Source organism: Cyrtonyx montezumae, unplaced genomic scaffold (assembly GCF_038088225.1).
Source record: "Cyrtonyx montezumae isolate F1298 unplaced genomic scaffold, pur_monq_1.0 scaffold_24, whole genome shotgun sequence".
NCBI classification, from domain to species: domain Eukaryota; kingdom Metazoa; phylum Chordata; class Aves; order Galliformes; family Odontophoridae; genus Cyrtonyx; species Cyrtonyx montezumae.
This window is the reverse complement of record NW_027071981.1, coordinates 9,085,355-9,102,062: the sequence shown is the minus strand read 5'-3', so window position 1 is coordinate 9,102,062 and position 16,708 is coordinate 9,085,355. Positions and strand designations below refer to the sequence as shown.

The 16,708-nt window shown below is 39.5% G+C and overlaps 1 protein-coding gene across 2 annotated transcripts in view; it reads right to left on the bottom strand.

Annotated features, from left to right (window-relative positions):
• The window catches only part of LCLAT1 (lysocardiolipin acyltransferase 1), a 103,683-nt gene that overhangs the window by 54,191 nt on the left and 32,784 nt on the right, over window positions 1–16,708 (bottom strand). The window contains exons 1-3 of one of the 2 annotated variants that reach the window (XM_065739630.1): window positions 13,197–13,285; window positions 10,822–10,990; window positions 9,403–9,601 (exon numbers count right to left, since the gene is read on the bottom strand). In XM_065739630.1, the coding sequence (XP_065595702.1) occupies window positions 9,403–9,601; window positions 10,822–10,986 (364 nt within the window). In that variant the 5' untranslated portion in view covers window positions 10,987–10,990; window positions 13,197–13,285. Of the gene's footprint in view, window positions 1–9,402; window positions 9,602–10,821; window positions 10,991–13,196; window positions 13,286–16,708 lie in introns of those variants that run through there. The other variant, XM_065739629.1, reaches the window with a different exon arrangement.

Genomic DNA, 16,708 nt, shown 5'->3' with positions numbered 1-16,708 from the left:
TTGTACACAAACCAATATGTTTACCGCCAAACCTAACGTGCAACTCTGTACGTATAGTATGCCCATGTCTATAAGTACCTGCCCACACAGCTTTTTCAGTAGGAGTCATCAGTATTTGAACAAATCATTTTTGTTCAATTTTTGCAGGAAAAAAATAAAGGTCAATTTTAAAGCAATTGAAATACAACTACAACCCTAGTCACTTCCCTTGAATTACTTTATGCAAATGTTTTTGCATTACTCCATTAAACCATTTTATTGTTTTGTATCACATATCAGGCCTGAATAATCCAGTCCTCAAGTCTGCATTGCAGAAGAACCTGAAGGTTGAAGGAAGGGAAGCAAGAAGCAAAATAAATGATCAGTTGGGAAGCAAGCTGATACTATCACAGGTCAGCAACTCCTCAGGAAGTGAGATTTTGGTCCACAATAGAGAGGGAGCATAGAAAAAAAATAAGAAGTCAGATTCCATCCTCTCCCTTGGATCTCTACAGTCAACACAAACCTTTAAATTATATGGAAGCTTGCATAATAAACTTTCCAGTGATCCTCCTGACATCACCAAGAGCATCAAATTACAAAACACTTTTAGCTAATATGAAAGCTGCTTGAGTGACTTGTAGTCTACTTAAAATCCCTTAAAGCAGAAGATACCCAGTGGTTTCCCATTCCTATCCTAAGTGGCGGTGTTATACACAGGCCATGAAAAATTAAATAGGCAGTAATATAATGACAGTGTCAGGGAGGAGGGCAAAAGACAGAGAAATAAAGTTGGAGGCATCTAGTTGTACAAATAAACACAGGTTTGATTTTATAATCTAAATATAACATCCAGAGTTCTAGATTATTATTATTTTTAAATATAATTAAGTGTGCAACTAAACAGATAAAACAGCCCTGACTGCTCCAATAAGAACAGAATACCTAAGAGTCAGATGATAGATAGCAAAGAATCATGGTTTCCCTTTCTACTTTCTCCAGCACAGCACACTGAGCCAAACAATTTTGACTTCTATGAAAGCTGAACAATCTTCCACGTTCATTCAGCACTAAAATCTCCAGTGGACTGTGACACGAATGTGAATTCCTGCCTTCAATCAAAGTCCTGGTTCATACAACAGTGACAGTGATGTCTGCTGTTTGCATGGCTCACCATTCTACTAGAGAGAGAGGAAATGTGGCACAAGCTGGCAGACATGTGCCTTTAAATAGAAAGGAAACAGGCTCCTGCTTTGATTTCCATGCCACAGACTGTCTGCATCAGGTGCTGGGAAAACAATGCATATCCAGTCTGAGATTGGATGTGAGGTCCAAACAGAAGGACATAAGGAAGGTGGAGGAATTTAGAATAGCATCAAGCAAAAGGAAAGCTTTTAGAAAGTGAGATTTAAAAATAAGCAGAAGGAAGTACCTTCTTGTGCTGCCTGCAGGGAGAGATGCCGTTCAGCTGATTAAGTTTAGGACAAGATATTGTCTGACAAAAGTAATCACGTTGTGCATGTTTGCACAGTGGTTTTGGTCATCTAGAAGATGCTGGGCAACAGGAATTTTCCTAGCAAAGGCAGTATTTGCTTGACTGGGGAAAAAAAACATGCTTTCTGTTTGCAGATTTTTGAGAAAGGTCGGATTAGGAAAACACAGCACAGAAACAATAAGATAACTAAACCATTAACAATGCAATTTTATGTAAAATAACCTTGTAACATCCAACATTTATGTTAAGCAACATGGCTTGGAAAAGCATACAAAAGTAGAGCTCTTAATGAAATTTGCAAAATGGTTAGCAGTACCAAAATTCTACTAGGTAGCTTACAGTACCCAGCCACAGTGACATTTAAATGATTTGTCTGAGCTGAAAAAAAAATAAAAGACATAGCTTTAAATCTCTGAACAAGAGAAGTAAGATGTACATAAGAATTTCTTTACTACCTGGGAGATAAAGCAAATTATAGCTTTCACAGGCTGAGTGTTTGCAGCATTGTATTAAAAATGTCAGAAGCAACTATGAAATTATTTTAATTCCAAGACCCTACAACATCTATTTCCCAAAACCTAAAATGCTTTAAAAGAACTATACATATTTATCTTCCTTCTTTTCTTCCACTGTATTTTTCACTATTTTTCCGTATCAAAAATTCACTTGTTCAAATGAAAGCATTATTCAGTGTGTGTATTCAACAGAGACGTAGTCAGAAGCCCTGAGCAAGACACCACAGCAAACTAGATGTCTAGGTTTAGGAAGAGAAATCACTGGGTCCAATCAGAGTTTGTTACTCCAAGTGTTTCACTGCATAAAATACAAGGCAACTACTGTGCAACTCCAAGTATTCCTTACTTAGCAGATCTGTAGGTACTGAAAAGATGTCAGCACATAGCAAATTACAGTGGAAGACAGGGTTGGTGTTATTATGCAGACAATGTTCAATTCTGATCTTCATAGAGTGCTGACAGATTTCTGAAAGTTCAATCAGAATCATTCATTTTACTGCATTTCTCTGCTTTATGCCTAATAGCTGAAAGCAAATGAAAAAAATCTTTTAATTTTTAATATAATGGTTTAAGTGCATAGACTAGTAAAGTAATTAAAGAAATGCTTCTTGAAATAACCTTGCAATGCACAATTTCCACTCCTTGCAATTGTTTTTAACAAAGCTCATTAACAATAACGTAGTTAATAGGGGTGTGAATTGAACTACCATCTGATATGGTGCATTCTTCGAGCAAATTAGAACTATAAAACTAGCTAGAAGATAAAATTCATGGATATCCATTCACAAAAGCATTTCCAGTTCTATAGCAAAAAAGCTGATTCAGCTGTGTTAGTGTCTATTTAACACTGGTATGCTTTGGCTATTACCTTGCCCTCTCAGATTCTGCATATTACTTTAGTCCATATCTGCTTTTTTGGTTATTTTTGTAGTCACATTCACTTTACATTCTACATTTTGATTTTACATGTGCATATACTCCATAGCCTACGTTTTACTTAGACAAATAATGATCTTTTACAATGCACATGCAACAAACTTTTTTTTCTTTCTTAAACAATTGAGCAAACAAATGGCCACGTTAGAAATACAGAACTGTAAGACAATTACAAAACAGGATCCAAACAGATGCACGGTATACTCATGGAAAGACTTCTTTCAATACTCAATCCGTTAATCATGGTTCAGAAACATCTTATTTAGACTCTGAACACTCAAATATTCATTCTGTATTTGCTAAATTATATTATCTTTGCTTAATATGAACATTCAGATGATCTATTAAATCTGCTACTATATTAACGCTGCTTCCAAATGATCACTAAAGTGCTTTAACTACTGTTAAGGAACATTAAGCCTATTCAGTAACAACATCTATCATAAAATAACATTTTAAATTTGATTTGATGTTCTGCATGAAATCATTATAACATAACATTCTTTGCAACTGCAGCACAGGCTTAGAGTCTAGAATAGCAGAAGGGCTGCTTTTCCTAATGCTTTAAAAAAAATACAGCAATACAGTGAAATAGCACATGAGAACTCAAGTTTCCAAAAGGATGAGAGAGAGCGAGACATCTTTCTCTTCACAGTTCAGTACCTTTTCCTCTGCTTTGCATTTTCTTCAGATGCTCCACTTCCTTATGGGAAGACTGCAAAAGTAAAGACTACAGAAAGCACTGGCTGCCTAACAAGACAGCAGAAGAGGGCATAATGAACTTATCAAGATGCATCTCTGCACTGTTGTCCCACACAGGTGAGTTTTCTCAACCCACATTCTCAGTCAGGCTGGTGTCTCATGCTGCCAGGTAGAGCCAGCCAAGCTGAGAAACAATGGGCAGAGAAAGACATTACCCCCAGGTAACTTGGCCTTAAGATTTGATCCATACAGATGCAGCAGCACAACCTAGTGATAACAGCAAAGGAATGTAAATCAGGAAAACATGCCGTGCAAATTCTGCTGTATTTATTAGGAGAGCTCAGACAAAGTAAACACTCTCTCCACCAACTGCCATTTGTAAAAGGGTGAGAACGAGAAAATCTGATCTCACTCTTTTGATGTTTGTCTAGGGGAGGCAAAGGTGGCAGAGAGAGACTGGAATTTCTATCATAGATAAAGGATAAGGAAAGTTTTAATGGAAATAGAGTAGTATAAATTTTTCCTGAAAGAGTTAGAACTTCTGTTGCACACATCTTGAAGTATTCCTATGATTTGTTACCTGAGTAATGCAATAAAAACTAGATCAAACTGGGGATAGGGCACCTAAGACTTTTTTCCTCCTACAAAAAACAAAGGCATGTAGAGTTGCAAGCAAATTAAGTTACATTTTTGCTTTCAGGTATAATCACTCCCTCGCTCTCAACACTGCTTCTTCAAGAACGTCTTGCACATCTGTCTTTCTTGTTAACAAATCACAGAGTTGAAGGAGATGGCAGAGACGTCTACAGTTTATCAAGTCCAACCTCTGCTACAGCAGGTTGCACAGGAAAGCATCCAAGCAGGTTTTGAATACCCGCACAGAAGGGGACTCTACTTCTCCAAGCCCAGAAGTGGACACAATACTCCAGATGTGGTCTCACCAGGGCAGTGCAGATGGAAAGGACCACCTCCCTCAACCTGCTGGCCATGCTCATTTTAATGTGCCCCAGGATCCCATGGGCCTTCTTGGCCACAAGGGCACACTGGTAGTGCATAGCCAACCTGTTGCCCACCAGGACTCACATGTCCTTCTCCACAAAGCTCATCTCCAGCAGAACATTATGGAGAGTAACTCCACTACTGTGCCTTGCTGGCTCATCTTTCCTAAAAACAGCACAGCCACCCAGGACAAAGTTCCAGCTACACAAACTGTCCCACCACATCTCCATGTCTGCAATGAGATCATGATCCTCCAACTGCACACCGATCTCTAATTCTTCCTCTTTATTCCCACTGCTGCATGTATTGGTATCCAATCGCTTCACAGAAGAGAGTAGAGCACGCAGGTATCCCTAGAAGAATGCAAGGGGATCTCCCATTGTTACACACATCCTTGAATAATAACTGTGCTTGCCATTAGAGAACATATTCTCTAAGTTCCACTTTCAAAATCACCTAGGATAAAAACTAGAAAGTAATTAAGTGTGGCAGCTCATAACTGAATCGCCACAGGACAAAATGTCACATCTCCTCAAAACTCTAATTTCAGCCTATATTATCATAACAAAGATATCTGAAACATGAGCTATACTACAAAGTTCAATAGGCTATAGCTTCAATTTTTAAAACCAATACGCTCCATTGATAAGAGTTTGAATGCCAATCTGCTGTAACCTGAACAAAGACGCTTTACGTTGAAGTATTTACAGTCTCACCTACAGAAAGCAGCTGTAAGTAGCACAAGCACTTCAGTGCCAATATAAATGCATATGGATTCCCTGCAGTGTTCTGCTGTAACTGTACTTCGGTTGAGTTAAGTGACAGCATTTTCTAAGCTCAGCTATGCCAATATTTTACTTCAAGGTAGCTGATCCATCACTACTGACTGTATGTATGCTCTTCGCCCACGGCAAAGGCAGGATAATTGGAGCTGTTTTGTCCTGCTTCATTGAAAACTAAGATGGCTCAAATTACTTTGTATTGCTTCAGGCTAAGCTCACACACATGGACAGCTATAATGGATCTGCTGACGTGAAGTATAATACTGGTGGGGCTAAGCCTAGTGCTGAAATAGATCACAAATCCTCTTCTTCCGTGGTACTTAACACAACAAGGGCCAAATCTAACTTGAGCCTTTTGAGAGTTACAAACTTGAGTGAATAGAGAAGTGATAAATAGCTAAAAAGCTCCATCCTACAGTCTGTGTAAGAGCAATGTTAGTCATACAGCTACTCACGTGCAGAGATGAAGATCTGGGCAGTTAGTCAGTTAACTCTGATCCTAACTACTCGAGGTTTGCCAGGTTTGCTTGTTTTGTTCTTTTCCTTTATCACCTTGTCCTTTTCTGCCCCTACAAACTCCAGGTTTAGCTTGCTGGCTTAGCAGTCTCAGCAAACATGTTTCATAATGGTAAGACTTCAAGGTCTTAAAGTACCTTCATACTTTACATTTGTACACTCAGGTACTATGTTATCTTTTCCACTGAGTTAAGCAAAACCAGGATGAGCATTATCTCACAGCAGCCATGAATAATTATGTTACCTCTAGCTGCCCTCCACCAATTTATCTGAGAGTGATCAAATTAAATGAAAAAACTAATGAGTTTTGTTGGACAAACACTGAGGCACATTTGGGCACTGAAATCGATGTATTACTGCAAGCCCACCAAAACCTAGTTAAAATAGTGAGGACATCTAAAATTGCCAGCCACTGAAATATGTCTCTAGTTCCTTTGAAATATTACTGATTCATATAAAAACAGAACTTCTACAAATGAAACTATTAAGAAAATATGAAAGGATGCAGCTAACTTGTCATTTAGTCATTATCTGGTCATCTGGTATTCCTGTGTATGCTCCTTGGTACCTACCTGGACATTATGTACTCCATAGCATATGCTGAACACAACAGCACCACAGTCTCTATCACTTCCTCTGCTATTCCTTTTTTTAATGGAAAATATAAATTGTATGTATCTATTATTATAGAAAAGTCTTATCTCTTCAGCAGTGCAGGAAACTGACAATGCCATTAGAAATTCTCCTTGAAAACTGCCACAGCAGAGTATGTCAGTAATTGCTGATGATGTCATATGAGAAACTGCAGTAATAGCTAAGAGCAGAGCAGCGCTCTCCTGAGACTCCAGCCTGGGCAAGTTGTACTGAAATGCTGCAAGAATGTTTCTGAAATTTAATACCACTTTTCCAAAACTTTACTGCACACGATTTATCAAGCCAAAGCTATGGTTCCAGGAAGAAAGGACCATCTGTTTTTCTGTTGGGTCTCTTTATTTAAGGCTTACATTTAATCAAGTTAAAGTTTTTGAATACATTGGAATGCAAAGAATTAATAACTTAACAACTAGATAAGTGACTCAGTGCTTCTCCTTGAAATACTCTCTTCTGATTTTAATTATAACTAACTGGAAATAATTGCCTACTTGCAATATAGACTTATTAAATATGATTCCTTTACACTTTTCACCTACAAAGAAGGTGACAAGGACTCTGGATCTATCTCCATTCACAGCCTTGCTCTACCTACTGTACACACCACTTGGAGCAGCATAATCTTATACATACCTTGATGATTAATACCTAACATATGAATCCTATCTACAGAGAACTTAAACTGTCCACTTGATTTCCAAGCTATGTTCTGGCCTTAAACGTTTTGCTCATTTTATAAGATTTATATAAAAACCACAGAACACACTTCAACAAGCAACAACAGTTGACTAATGCCTACTAAAGGTCTATGACATAACACAGCACTGCCATTAGAGGTAAGTGGGAGAAACTGATTAGAATCAGGGCTGTTCTTTATGGTCACCATTTTCTGCATCAATGTTCACCCCAAACATTATTTCACGATGAAATCTTCTTTTGTCAAACTTAATTTAATCCAAGAGTCTCATCTTCCAGCTGTCCTCTATTGCAAATACTTCAGTTTTGCAAGAATCTGCAACCTAAAATACAGGCTGACTGAACAGGGAGACTTGAATTTCTAAGGATTCCTTTTAGACATACTGCAGTTGAATAGATGCTTATCATTCATGACATAGACTATCAAGCTATGGGTTGAGTTAAGGATGTAGTTAAGCTGAATTTCTTCCTGTGACAAATGAGATTAATAGTTTACTACAAATTAAGCTAAAATACTCAATACTGCAATCAAAAGTACTGAAAGCCAATACACTGTGGAGGATATTTAGGGATTTGGCATGTAATTAGCAGTTCATAATACTACAGATCCAGGCACCCACTCTAATGCCAGAAACCACCACTGTGCAACAAGAACAACAGCAGTAAATATCTGTTTGTACCACTTTAAGCATCGCAATTAACCGTGTGGAGTATGAACCCAGAACACCACTGGTGGCTTAAGCACCCAAGTCAGACTTTGAACCAAGATGTTTCTGTGAGCAGGTAACATTGATCTGCCACAGCCGTATTTGCCAGAGCTCATTCATCACATCTCTCAGATATGCTAAGTTTAAACACTGAGGATTGAAAAAAAAAAAATCAGCTTCTAAGCAACTCAACACACTCTCAGAAGTCAAATTTTGCCAGGCATACATAACATCTCAGAATCTTGAGCTGACCTTCCAATTTTACTAAAGGCATTCTAATACTAAGCAGGCACACACATGCCTAGTTACAAAAAAAATAAAAATAAAAATAGAAAAACATACTTTTGAAGAGATTAATCTATCAGACTTGCAATTACCCTGGATTCCACCTTCCAACATTGCTTTTAAAAGTTGCGTATGCAGCCGAATCCAAGACATCAAAACATCTCCACTGCGTTATAAAAACATTTATCTAAATACATATTTTCTCATTTCCTGTAATGCTAGAGATGTCTTTTGTCAAGTAAAACTGACCATAATGTAGATTACTAAGTAGCAGCTCTTACTTAGGACTAAATACCCAGCAAGCGAATGTAGTATCTGCACAACAGTATGAGACTTCCTCCTCCTGAAATCCTGCCAGAATTATCTGTTGAGATAAATGGCCTGACAAAAGGGAACCATAAATAAGAGTACTCTTTCAACATCATAAAGTTGACGCATACCCTGCCCGAGCTGGTTTGGTATAAAACAGCAAATAAATCTAGGAGATGAATAAAATGCATAGAGATGCTTTTATTCCAGATAAGTCTGTCGATTTATTCAGAAATCATTCGGGCAGCAATTTTTGGCATATCTAAAACAGTTTCTCTGAGTATGTGCAACTCAGATCTGTTCTCATCCTATGTTACTATAAATAGTGATTATTTAATGCCCTGCACAGAATATTTTGGGAAACCAAGTTCATTTTAAAATTACATCCATTGACATGTAGCATCAATTTTGCAGTTGCACATAGGGCTTTTCCTTTCTTTCTATTTTTTCTGATCTTCTCGACAGTATAAACTAATAATGAAGAAAGAAGACCAGTGAGAGCATGTGCAGTACGAGGTGATATATCACCAAAGCCAAAGTGTTGAAAAAGACCTTGAAAAGAATTATAAACCTTTTTCATAATTATGAAATTTACAACTGGAAGTTTGAAATTTACTTTCATTAAGTAGCAACATTTTTACAAATAAATGCTTATGCATGCAGTCCAGGTCTCCCCAGGGAGACTTAGGATTTAATATACCATACATATTTCAAAGAAGATTTATTTATTTTTAATACTGAAATAGAATTTAAACTTGGGCATAAACAATGGTGTGCAGAAGAATTTCTGAACTGATCTTCCCTTCCAATTAAAGGGTTTAGTGACCTACCAAATCCTGGAATGCTTTTGAGACTGGATTTGAGACAGATTTTTTCAAGTCTGAGGTAGCTGTATCGCAGCAGGCAGTTCCACAGGAACATCCAGTCCATTCGCGTGCGATGGTTCATGATAATGACACTTCTTTCTCCAGGAATAAATCCATCACCAGTGACAACCACCTTGGCACCAAACACCATCTCCAGCAAAGCCTACAAATAACACATCTTATTTTATTATTAATTACTACCAGGAGAAAAGCAACAGTCTATCATCAATGTAAATTAATTTCAGTTACATCACTTCATTTATTCACACGTGCTATCACTGGTAAACAAATTTGTTTACTAATTAAAAAAAAACAGCTTTCCAGCAAGGATCAAGCTTGTGACACTATCAGTACTCAGCTATGCTTAATCTCAGCGAGAAATAACAGTCCATATATTCTCTTCACTGATGACTGTTGCTTCCCTCCTAATTTCATTGCATTTAGTAAAGGAGAAAAAGGGCAAAAGAAGCAGCAGCTCACAGCCCTTCAAAACACACAGAACAAAAAAAGAACACAAAATCTGATATATAATAAAGATAAACCATTCAATCCACGTGCATGTGGTGCTTGGAGATGTGATTCAGCAGTGGGTTGTCAGAGTTAGGGTAGTATGGTTAGGATGTGTTTGGACTTGATGATGTTGAAGGTCTTTTCCAGCCTGAGCAATGTGATCATTCTTTTACGTCACAACAAATGTATTTCTGAGCATCAGTATAGTATTTTACTTGAGGAACACAGATCTTAAAAGGCAGAGTGGAACAAAGTCCCTTGATTTTTAGAGAACAGATGAAGAGAGAGACCCTTCTCATATCACCTTTCCACAGCAGTTGAAAGATGAGACCTCTAGGTACAAAGTTGATGCAATGTGAGGACAACTTCATTTCTAGGGGAATTTCTTCTTTCTGACCTGACAGTTCATCTCTAATACAACCAGATGAACTAAATTCTTCAAGGATTAAGTAAGAGAACAGTGAAGGTCAGCAGTAGTGTACCAGACAGTAAATAATTTCTGTAATTAGATAGTGGGAGCACAGTTGGAAGCAGAAGTTTGTAAGAGTCATTTAGGAATCTCTGCAATTTAAAACAACCTTTAGCTTATTAGTGCTTCGCTCAGCCTTCTCAGATCAGCATTTGATGATGAATAGAGATAACATGAAAAGGCCTTTTCAAAAGTACAACCAACATATAGTGGTAATTTACCTGTACTGTAGAAGAGAGGGTCTGTAGGCAGGAACACAGCCAGCATTCACTAAGCTAAAGTCTTACCTTTCATAGAGTGTTAAGAAAGTTATGGTCTGTTTTAAAAAATACATATTATTTTTTAAAAAGTGCTAGTAAGCAAAATGAACAGTTGCCCAGAACTTGATTGATACTGGCACTTACCACTGGAAGTGTGAGCCACGTGGCTACAACGCGGTCGGTGATCCAGCGATACCAGGCCAGGGAGATAAACATCAAAGGTAGAAAAGGACCGAGCATGAAAATGCTTCCAAAAAAGCTTCCCAAAAACAGTGCAACTACGAAATATATCCCTTTCCATGACACCATGGCTCTGAAAAAGAAAGTCGACACGGTGTTAGAGAGAAAATATAACTCTTCAGACCCATAGGTTCAGTTTGAGCGAGTACTCCTCCTCCTTTTAATAGCTGACAACACAAAATGACATTAAAAGCAAACAAGATGTTCTGCCTCACAAGTAGCTTTAAGAGAACAACTACAGAAACACAGTAATCTGTAAGATGCACCTAAGAGAGGGGTCAAAAAAGTACCAGCTACAACATAATTACCACCACTTACTACAACACGCATAAGAAGGCTATTTTTAACATGCAAAGGCATAGAAGATCTCTTACCATAGAACAGTTTAGGTTGGAAGAATCCCTTCAAGTCCACCGAGCCCCTACTCCTGCCCTGTGCAGGGCTGCCCCCATCAGCTCAAGCACCCCCACCAGGGCCCCAGCCTGATCGTGGGCACCTCCAGGGATGGGACACCCACAGCTCTCTGGGCAACCACCACCCTCTAATGATTTCCATCTAACGTCATCTAAATCTCTCTTTTTAGCTTAAAGCCATTCTCTCTTATCCTATCACTACCAGAGCACATAAAAAGTCAGTCCTCCTCCTGCTCCAAAGTTCCCCTCAAGTACTACAAAGCCGCAATGAGAGCTCCCCAGAGACTTCTCCAGGTAGAACAAGCCCAGCTGCCTCAGCCTTTCTTCCCTGCCACGTTTCTTTTGACGCAGCCCAGGATACAGTTGGCTTTCTGAGCTGCAAGTACACACTGCCAGCTCATGTTCAAACAACAAACATTATCCAACACAATCTCCTCAGAGATGTTCTCAATTTGTTCTCCATCCAGACTGCCCCGACCTAGGTGCAGCACCTTGCACTTGGTCTAGTTGAACTCCATGAAGCTAATAGGAGCCCACCTCTCCAGCTCAGCCACATCCCTCTCTGGATGGCATCCCTCCTCTCCATTGCGTTGACTACATCACAAAGGTTGGTGCTGTCAGCCACCTTGCTGAGAGTGCACCCAGCCCCACCGTCCCATCACCAGCAAAGATGCTGGTTGGTATTGGGATCTATACTATACAATGAGATATTTGACATTAGTAAAGTACATCTATTAGCATCTTCTGAAGATAAGGAACTTTGCTTTTTTACTTCTGTTTTGTTTCTTCTTGCTAAGCCCACAATTACAAAAGTTTGCCTTACTGCCTAAGCAGGGTCAACATCTGACCTCCTTCAGAAACTCCCCAAGCCCTGTATGTCTGATCAGTCATTCTGAACGACACTTTCCATCACAACAGAGCAGGCAAGCAGCATGTGCAATCTCCCAGCTCACTCTCAGTGAATTTGTGACTTTTTGAAGTCTGCTGTACTTCAATTGTCCTTCTCAGTTGTTTTCCAAAAAGCCAACAGCCTTTGCTTGAGACAGCCATTGAGACCTGAAATAGTTCAGTGCCTATGCTATCAGCTAGACTGCCTTATAATAGATGTACAATGCAGAGAGCTTCTGAATGCATTATGGCAGAGCATGCAGCAACCCTCCAAGCAGTTGTAATAGCTGGGAGCTTTCATAATTTAGCAACTACTACCAATTATGACAAAGCAAATGTGGAAATATCAGTTCTTTAAATTAGGGCCTAAATATAGACTGTTTTCAACTATTTCTGGCTCAGCCAATTGTTTAAAATGAAAGGTTAAGTAGAAGTCACTTTCCAGTCACTTCACTGAATTCTTGTTTTGACAGACTATTTTAGAAATGGAAAGAGCTCAGATGGACAGGACTTCAGAAGAAGAAAAACAGGAAGCTGGTGTTCTTAATTGAAAGTCAGCAATGGAAAAGTAATCCATTAAGACTTGTGTACTTGCACATACATGATTTATCTCAAGTGTGTTTTGTGCCACGTCCATAGCAATATCGTTTCCACAGCAAAGTAGTCCAAAGTCAAAAATCACAACCCAACAGAAAGCTGCTGCTTCTACTGGACATTGATAACTCACAAAAATACTAACAGCATTTGGGGATAATCTTCTATTTAAACAGCATCATCTGCATTTTGGAGGAAGGTTGAGAGCAGAGGCCACACAAATCGGTCAGCGTAAGAAAGAAACCGAGTTGTGCTAAGCCCGGTTCCTGCAGCATGGCAAGAGGAGTAACACTAAACATTAACTACCCAAAGCTGTATCAGAAGAATTTTTAAATGAGTAGAATTTGAGTTTGTTTAAAAAAAAAAAAACTACACACTGTTTACATTCTGGAGTGCACAGTCCTCTCTTTCTTGCATAAAGCGAGGCATGAAGAACCAGCTGGTCACATCTGCACACACTATGTAGGATCTGTTCTAACACATCAACGAGCACTGCACCCATTGCTCCACACGTGTTCCTGGACGTGGTACAGCAACCCTGTGTGGGGGATGACTGAAATAAATGCAGCTGAGGGCAAAAGAAACCCAGAGAATAAAAGAAATAGCAGAAGGTAAAGGAAAGCAATAATTACAGCAGGACTAGAAATGCTCTTCCTAACACATCAAGATTTGAGACCCGCAAAAGGGACTAGATAGCATTAAAATTCAGTGCCACTGAGCTAATCAGGAGCACGCACTTTTTGAGGAGCAAGCACAGCAAAACAACGGGAAATGGCTTTCCAACCCACAAGCAGAACAAGCACAGGACTTGGTCAGCTTCAGCCAGCTGCAGTGGTTCTCCTGGAGGCTGCTCAGAGCCTCTGCTCAGCACAGCAGGCACACACACATCTCTGTGCCTGGCAGCCCAGCCCCAGGACACTGCTGGCACCCAGGCACCCACAGCTTTCCTAAGAGAAGACACTGCTCTGCCATTCTCCTAAACTTTTTGCAAAAGCAATCTAGGTCACTTGCTTGTAAGGCTGAGCTCTTCAGTTTACATTAGTCCTTCCCTCAAATGATAGCACAGAGCCAAATATTTAAGAACAATCCTTTCTGTATTTTATATAAAAGACTGTCTTGTAAACATACCTTTCTTTTTTTTTTCTTTTTTTTTTTCAAGATTGAAGTATGTGAGCTATGGTAAAGGCTTGGGGAAGTTCTGAAGTTTATCTCTTCTTTAACCTGCACTCCAGCAACGTTTTGTTCATTACAACAGTGTATAAACATACGTTCTACTGCATCCCACTGGTCTAGGAATAAGCACAGCAGTGTTCAGCCACAGAAGATCATAGAAATCATAGATTCATTGAGTTGGAAGGAACCTTTAAGTATCATCTAGCCCAACTCCCCTGCAATGAACAGGGACACCTAGAGCTAAAAGAGAAGATACTGTGTGTTTTTATGTCATTTATCTCTAGCAGGTATATTTTGAAAGTGTGATGCATACCATACTTTGTTCATTACGTATGTAAATAAAACATAATACCTTCCCACTTGCACGCATGCATTTATCTAGAATAATGGATAGATTTTGCCATTGAATAACTTCCTCCACAGTAAAGCACATGCCATGCAAACATGTACAAAAACAGAAAAACAGCTCCTAAAGAATTCAAGCAGAACTGCAAAGCAAGAAGCCTGTGCTAAGGTGAAGAACAGCAAAGCATAACCATCCAGCTGGCCTCCTGAATGCAGTCTGCAAGACCATTTTAGTAACCAGATGACAGTGTTAACACTCTCAACTCATTGCTTTTGTTTGTGGGTACGCATGATGGGAGTTACAGCCTGGACAACAGGTTACAGGATTAAAAATGCACCTGACTACACTTGTCAGCTGAGAAACATCTCCATTTCTTTTCATTGCAAGTTCCTCTGCATATGTTTACAGCAGGGAGTGAAGAGGATGAAGATCCTGACTGGCTCTGACATTTTCAGCAGGGAAGTGTCTGCATTATCACAGAATGGTTTGGGTTGGAAGGGACCTTTAAGACGATATGGTTTCAGTCCCCTGCTATAGGAAGGGACACCTCCCCTCGAACGATCATCTTTGTGGCCCTTCACTGGACCCACTCCAACAGCTCCGTGCCCTTCTTTTGCTGTGGGCCCCAGAAACAGACACAATGCTCCAGGTCTCCACGTGGGGTCTCACAAGAGCAGAATCACCTCCCTTGACCCGCTGGTCACTCATTCTTCTCACGGTCACCAAGAACACAGTTGGCCTGGGCTGCAAGTGCACATCACCAGCTCAAGTTGAGTACTCCATCAGCCAGCACCCCCAAATCTGTGTCCTGAGGGCTTCTCTTAATCCATTTGTGGTTGGGATTGCACCAACAGAGGTTCAGGGTCATCATACTACTATCTCAGACCCAGCTTGGAACCGGAGTGTTCTTGTACATCCACCCTAAATCTAGCATATGTATATGCTAGCATAGCATATGTAATGAAAAGTGAAAAAATATACACCAGGACTTTCAAAACATGATTGAAAAAGCAACCAAACTGGAAATGAGACCTAATGAGAACCTGTACAAATGGCCTAATACAAAAGTGAAAATTTCAAAACAGAGAAAACCCAGAGCTGATTCATTCCAGAGATGAGATACCCAAGAACTGAATCAAATGATTAGATGGAAAGTCTGAGCAACAGAAACCAAGCATTTTCAAAGTACAAAAGTACTTCTTTTTTGCTGTTGACAACTCTCTCCTCCTATAGCAGTAATTAATGCTGGATTTGGGATACATAAAGGCTTTTGTGCATTTTAAAGCCGCTCTCTGTTCGCTGTGTGTGTCAGAGCTGTGGGGAGACGGTCAAAACTATTTTAAGACTCAGGCTCAGAGCTGCAAACAGAAAGACAGCATCCACATACTGAGTTTGTGGCTCTTCATCTGCTTTGTGGCAGAACTCCAAGTTATCGAGATACGACTCTTTGCGTGTTCTTGTTGCCATAGCAGAAGGAAAACACGCTCTGTCTCCAGGTAACAGGAAACAGTAATTCTTAAAATACAATTTTTGTTTTACATTTCAGTTAATTTTAAAAATTCTTGGCTAGGATGGGATAAATTATTTTCCAAAGCAGTTGCATTTCTGTCAACTCCATCTTCATTGCAATATTTTCTTGAAATTATTTCACTATTCTATGCAGTTTTTGCATAGTAACATAAAGCAGAGGCATCTTCCTGTGGTCGTATTTTGGCTCGATTTATTTATCATCTTTATGATTTTATCCAAGATACAGTAGGAAAGAGACACAAACCATGGCTTGTTATGATGTTTCCAAAAGGCCTTAAACAGGATCTGTGAAAAGCTTTATCTCTACAGCAAATTCAGTTTTTCTTCTCAACTCTTCCTATGGCTTGGAAGTGTACAAAAGATGCACACAGGTATATCTGGTTAGAAACAAGTAGATTCCTCTAAAATTAAAGCTTGAAGTTTTACAGTAGTGGAGACTCACCACACGCTTCACATTTCCTGAACAGTTTCAAGATAATTTGAAGTTCTTGTACAGTTTAGTTGTCTTCCAAATTCAATAAAAAAAAAAAAGATTTAGTCTACAGTACTGAATTAGAATCATAGAGTCATTAAGGCTGGAAAAGACCACTAAGATCACTAAGTACAACCCCAACCCATCCCCACCACAACCTTACATTGTCCCTCAGTGCCACATCTCCACAGCTCCAGAACACCTCCAGGAGCAGTGACTCCTCCAGCTCCCTGGGCAGCCTGTGCCACTGGATCAATGCTCCTTCAGTGTTTTTCCTAATGTTCAACCTGAATCTCCCCAGCACAACATAAGTCTGTTCCCTCTCATCCTATCCCTGCTAGGGGGAGAAGAGGCTGACCCCCCACCTCACTACCA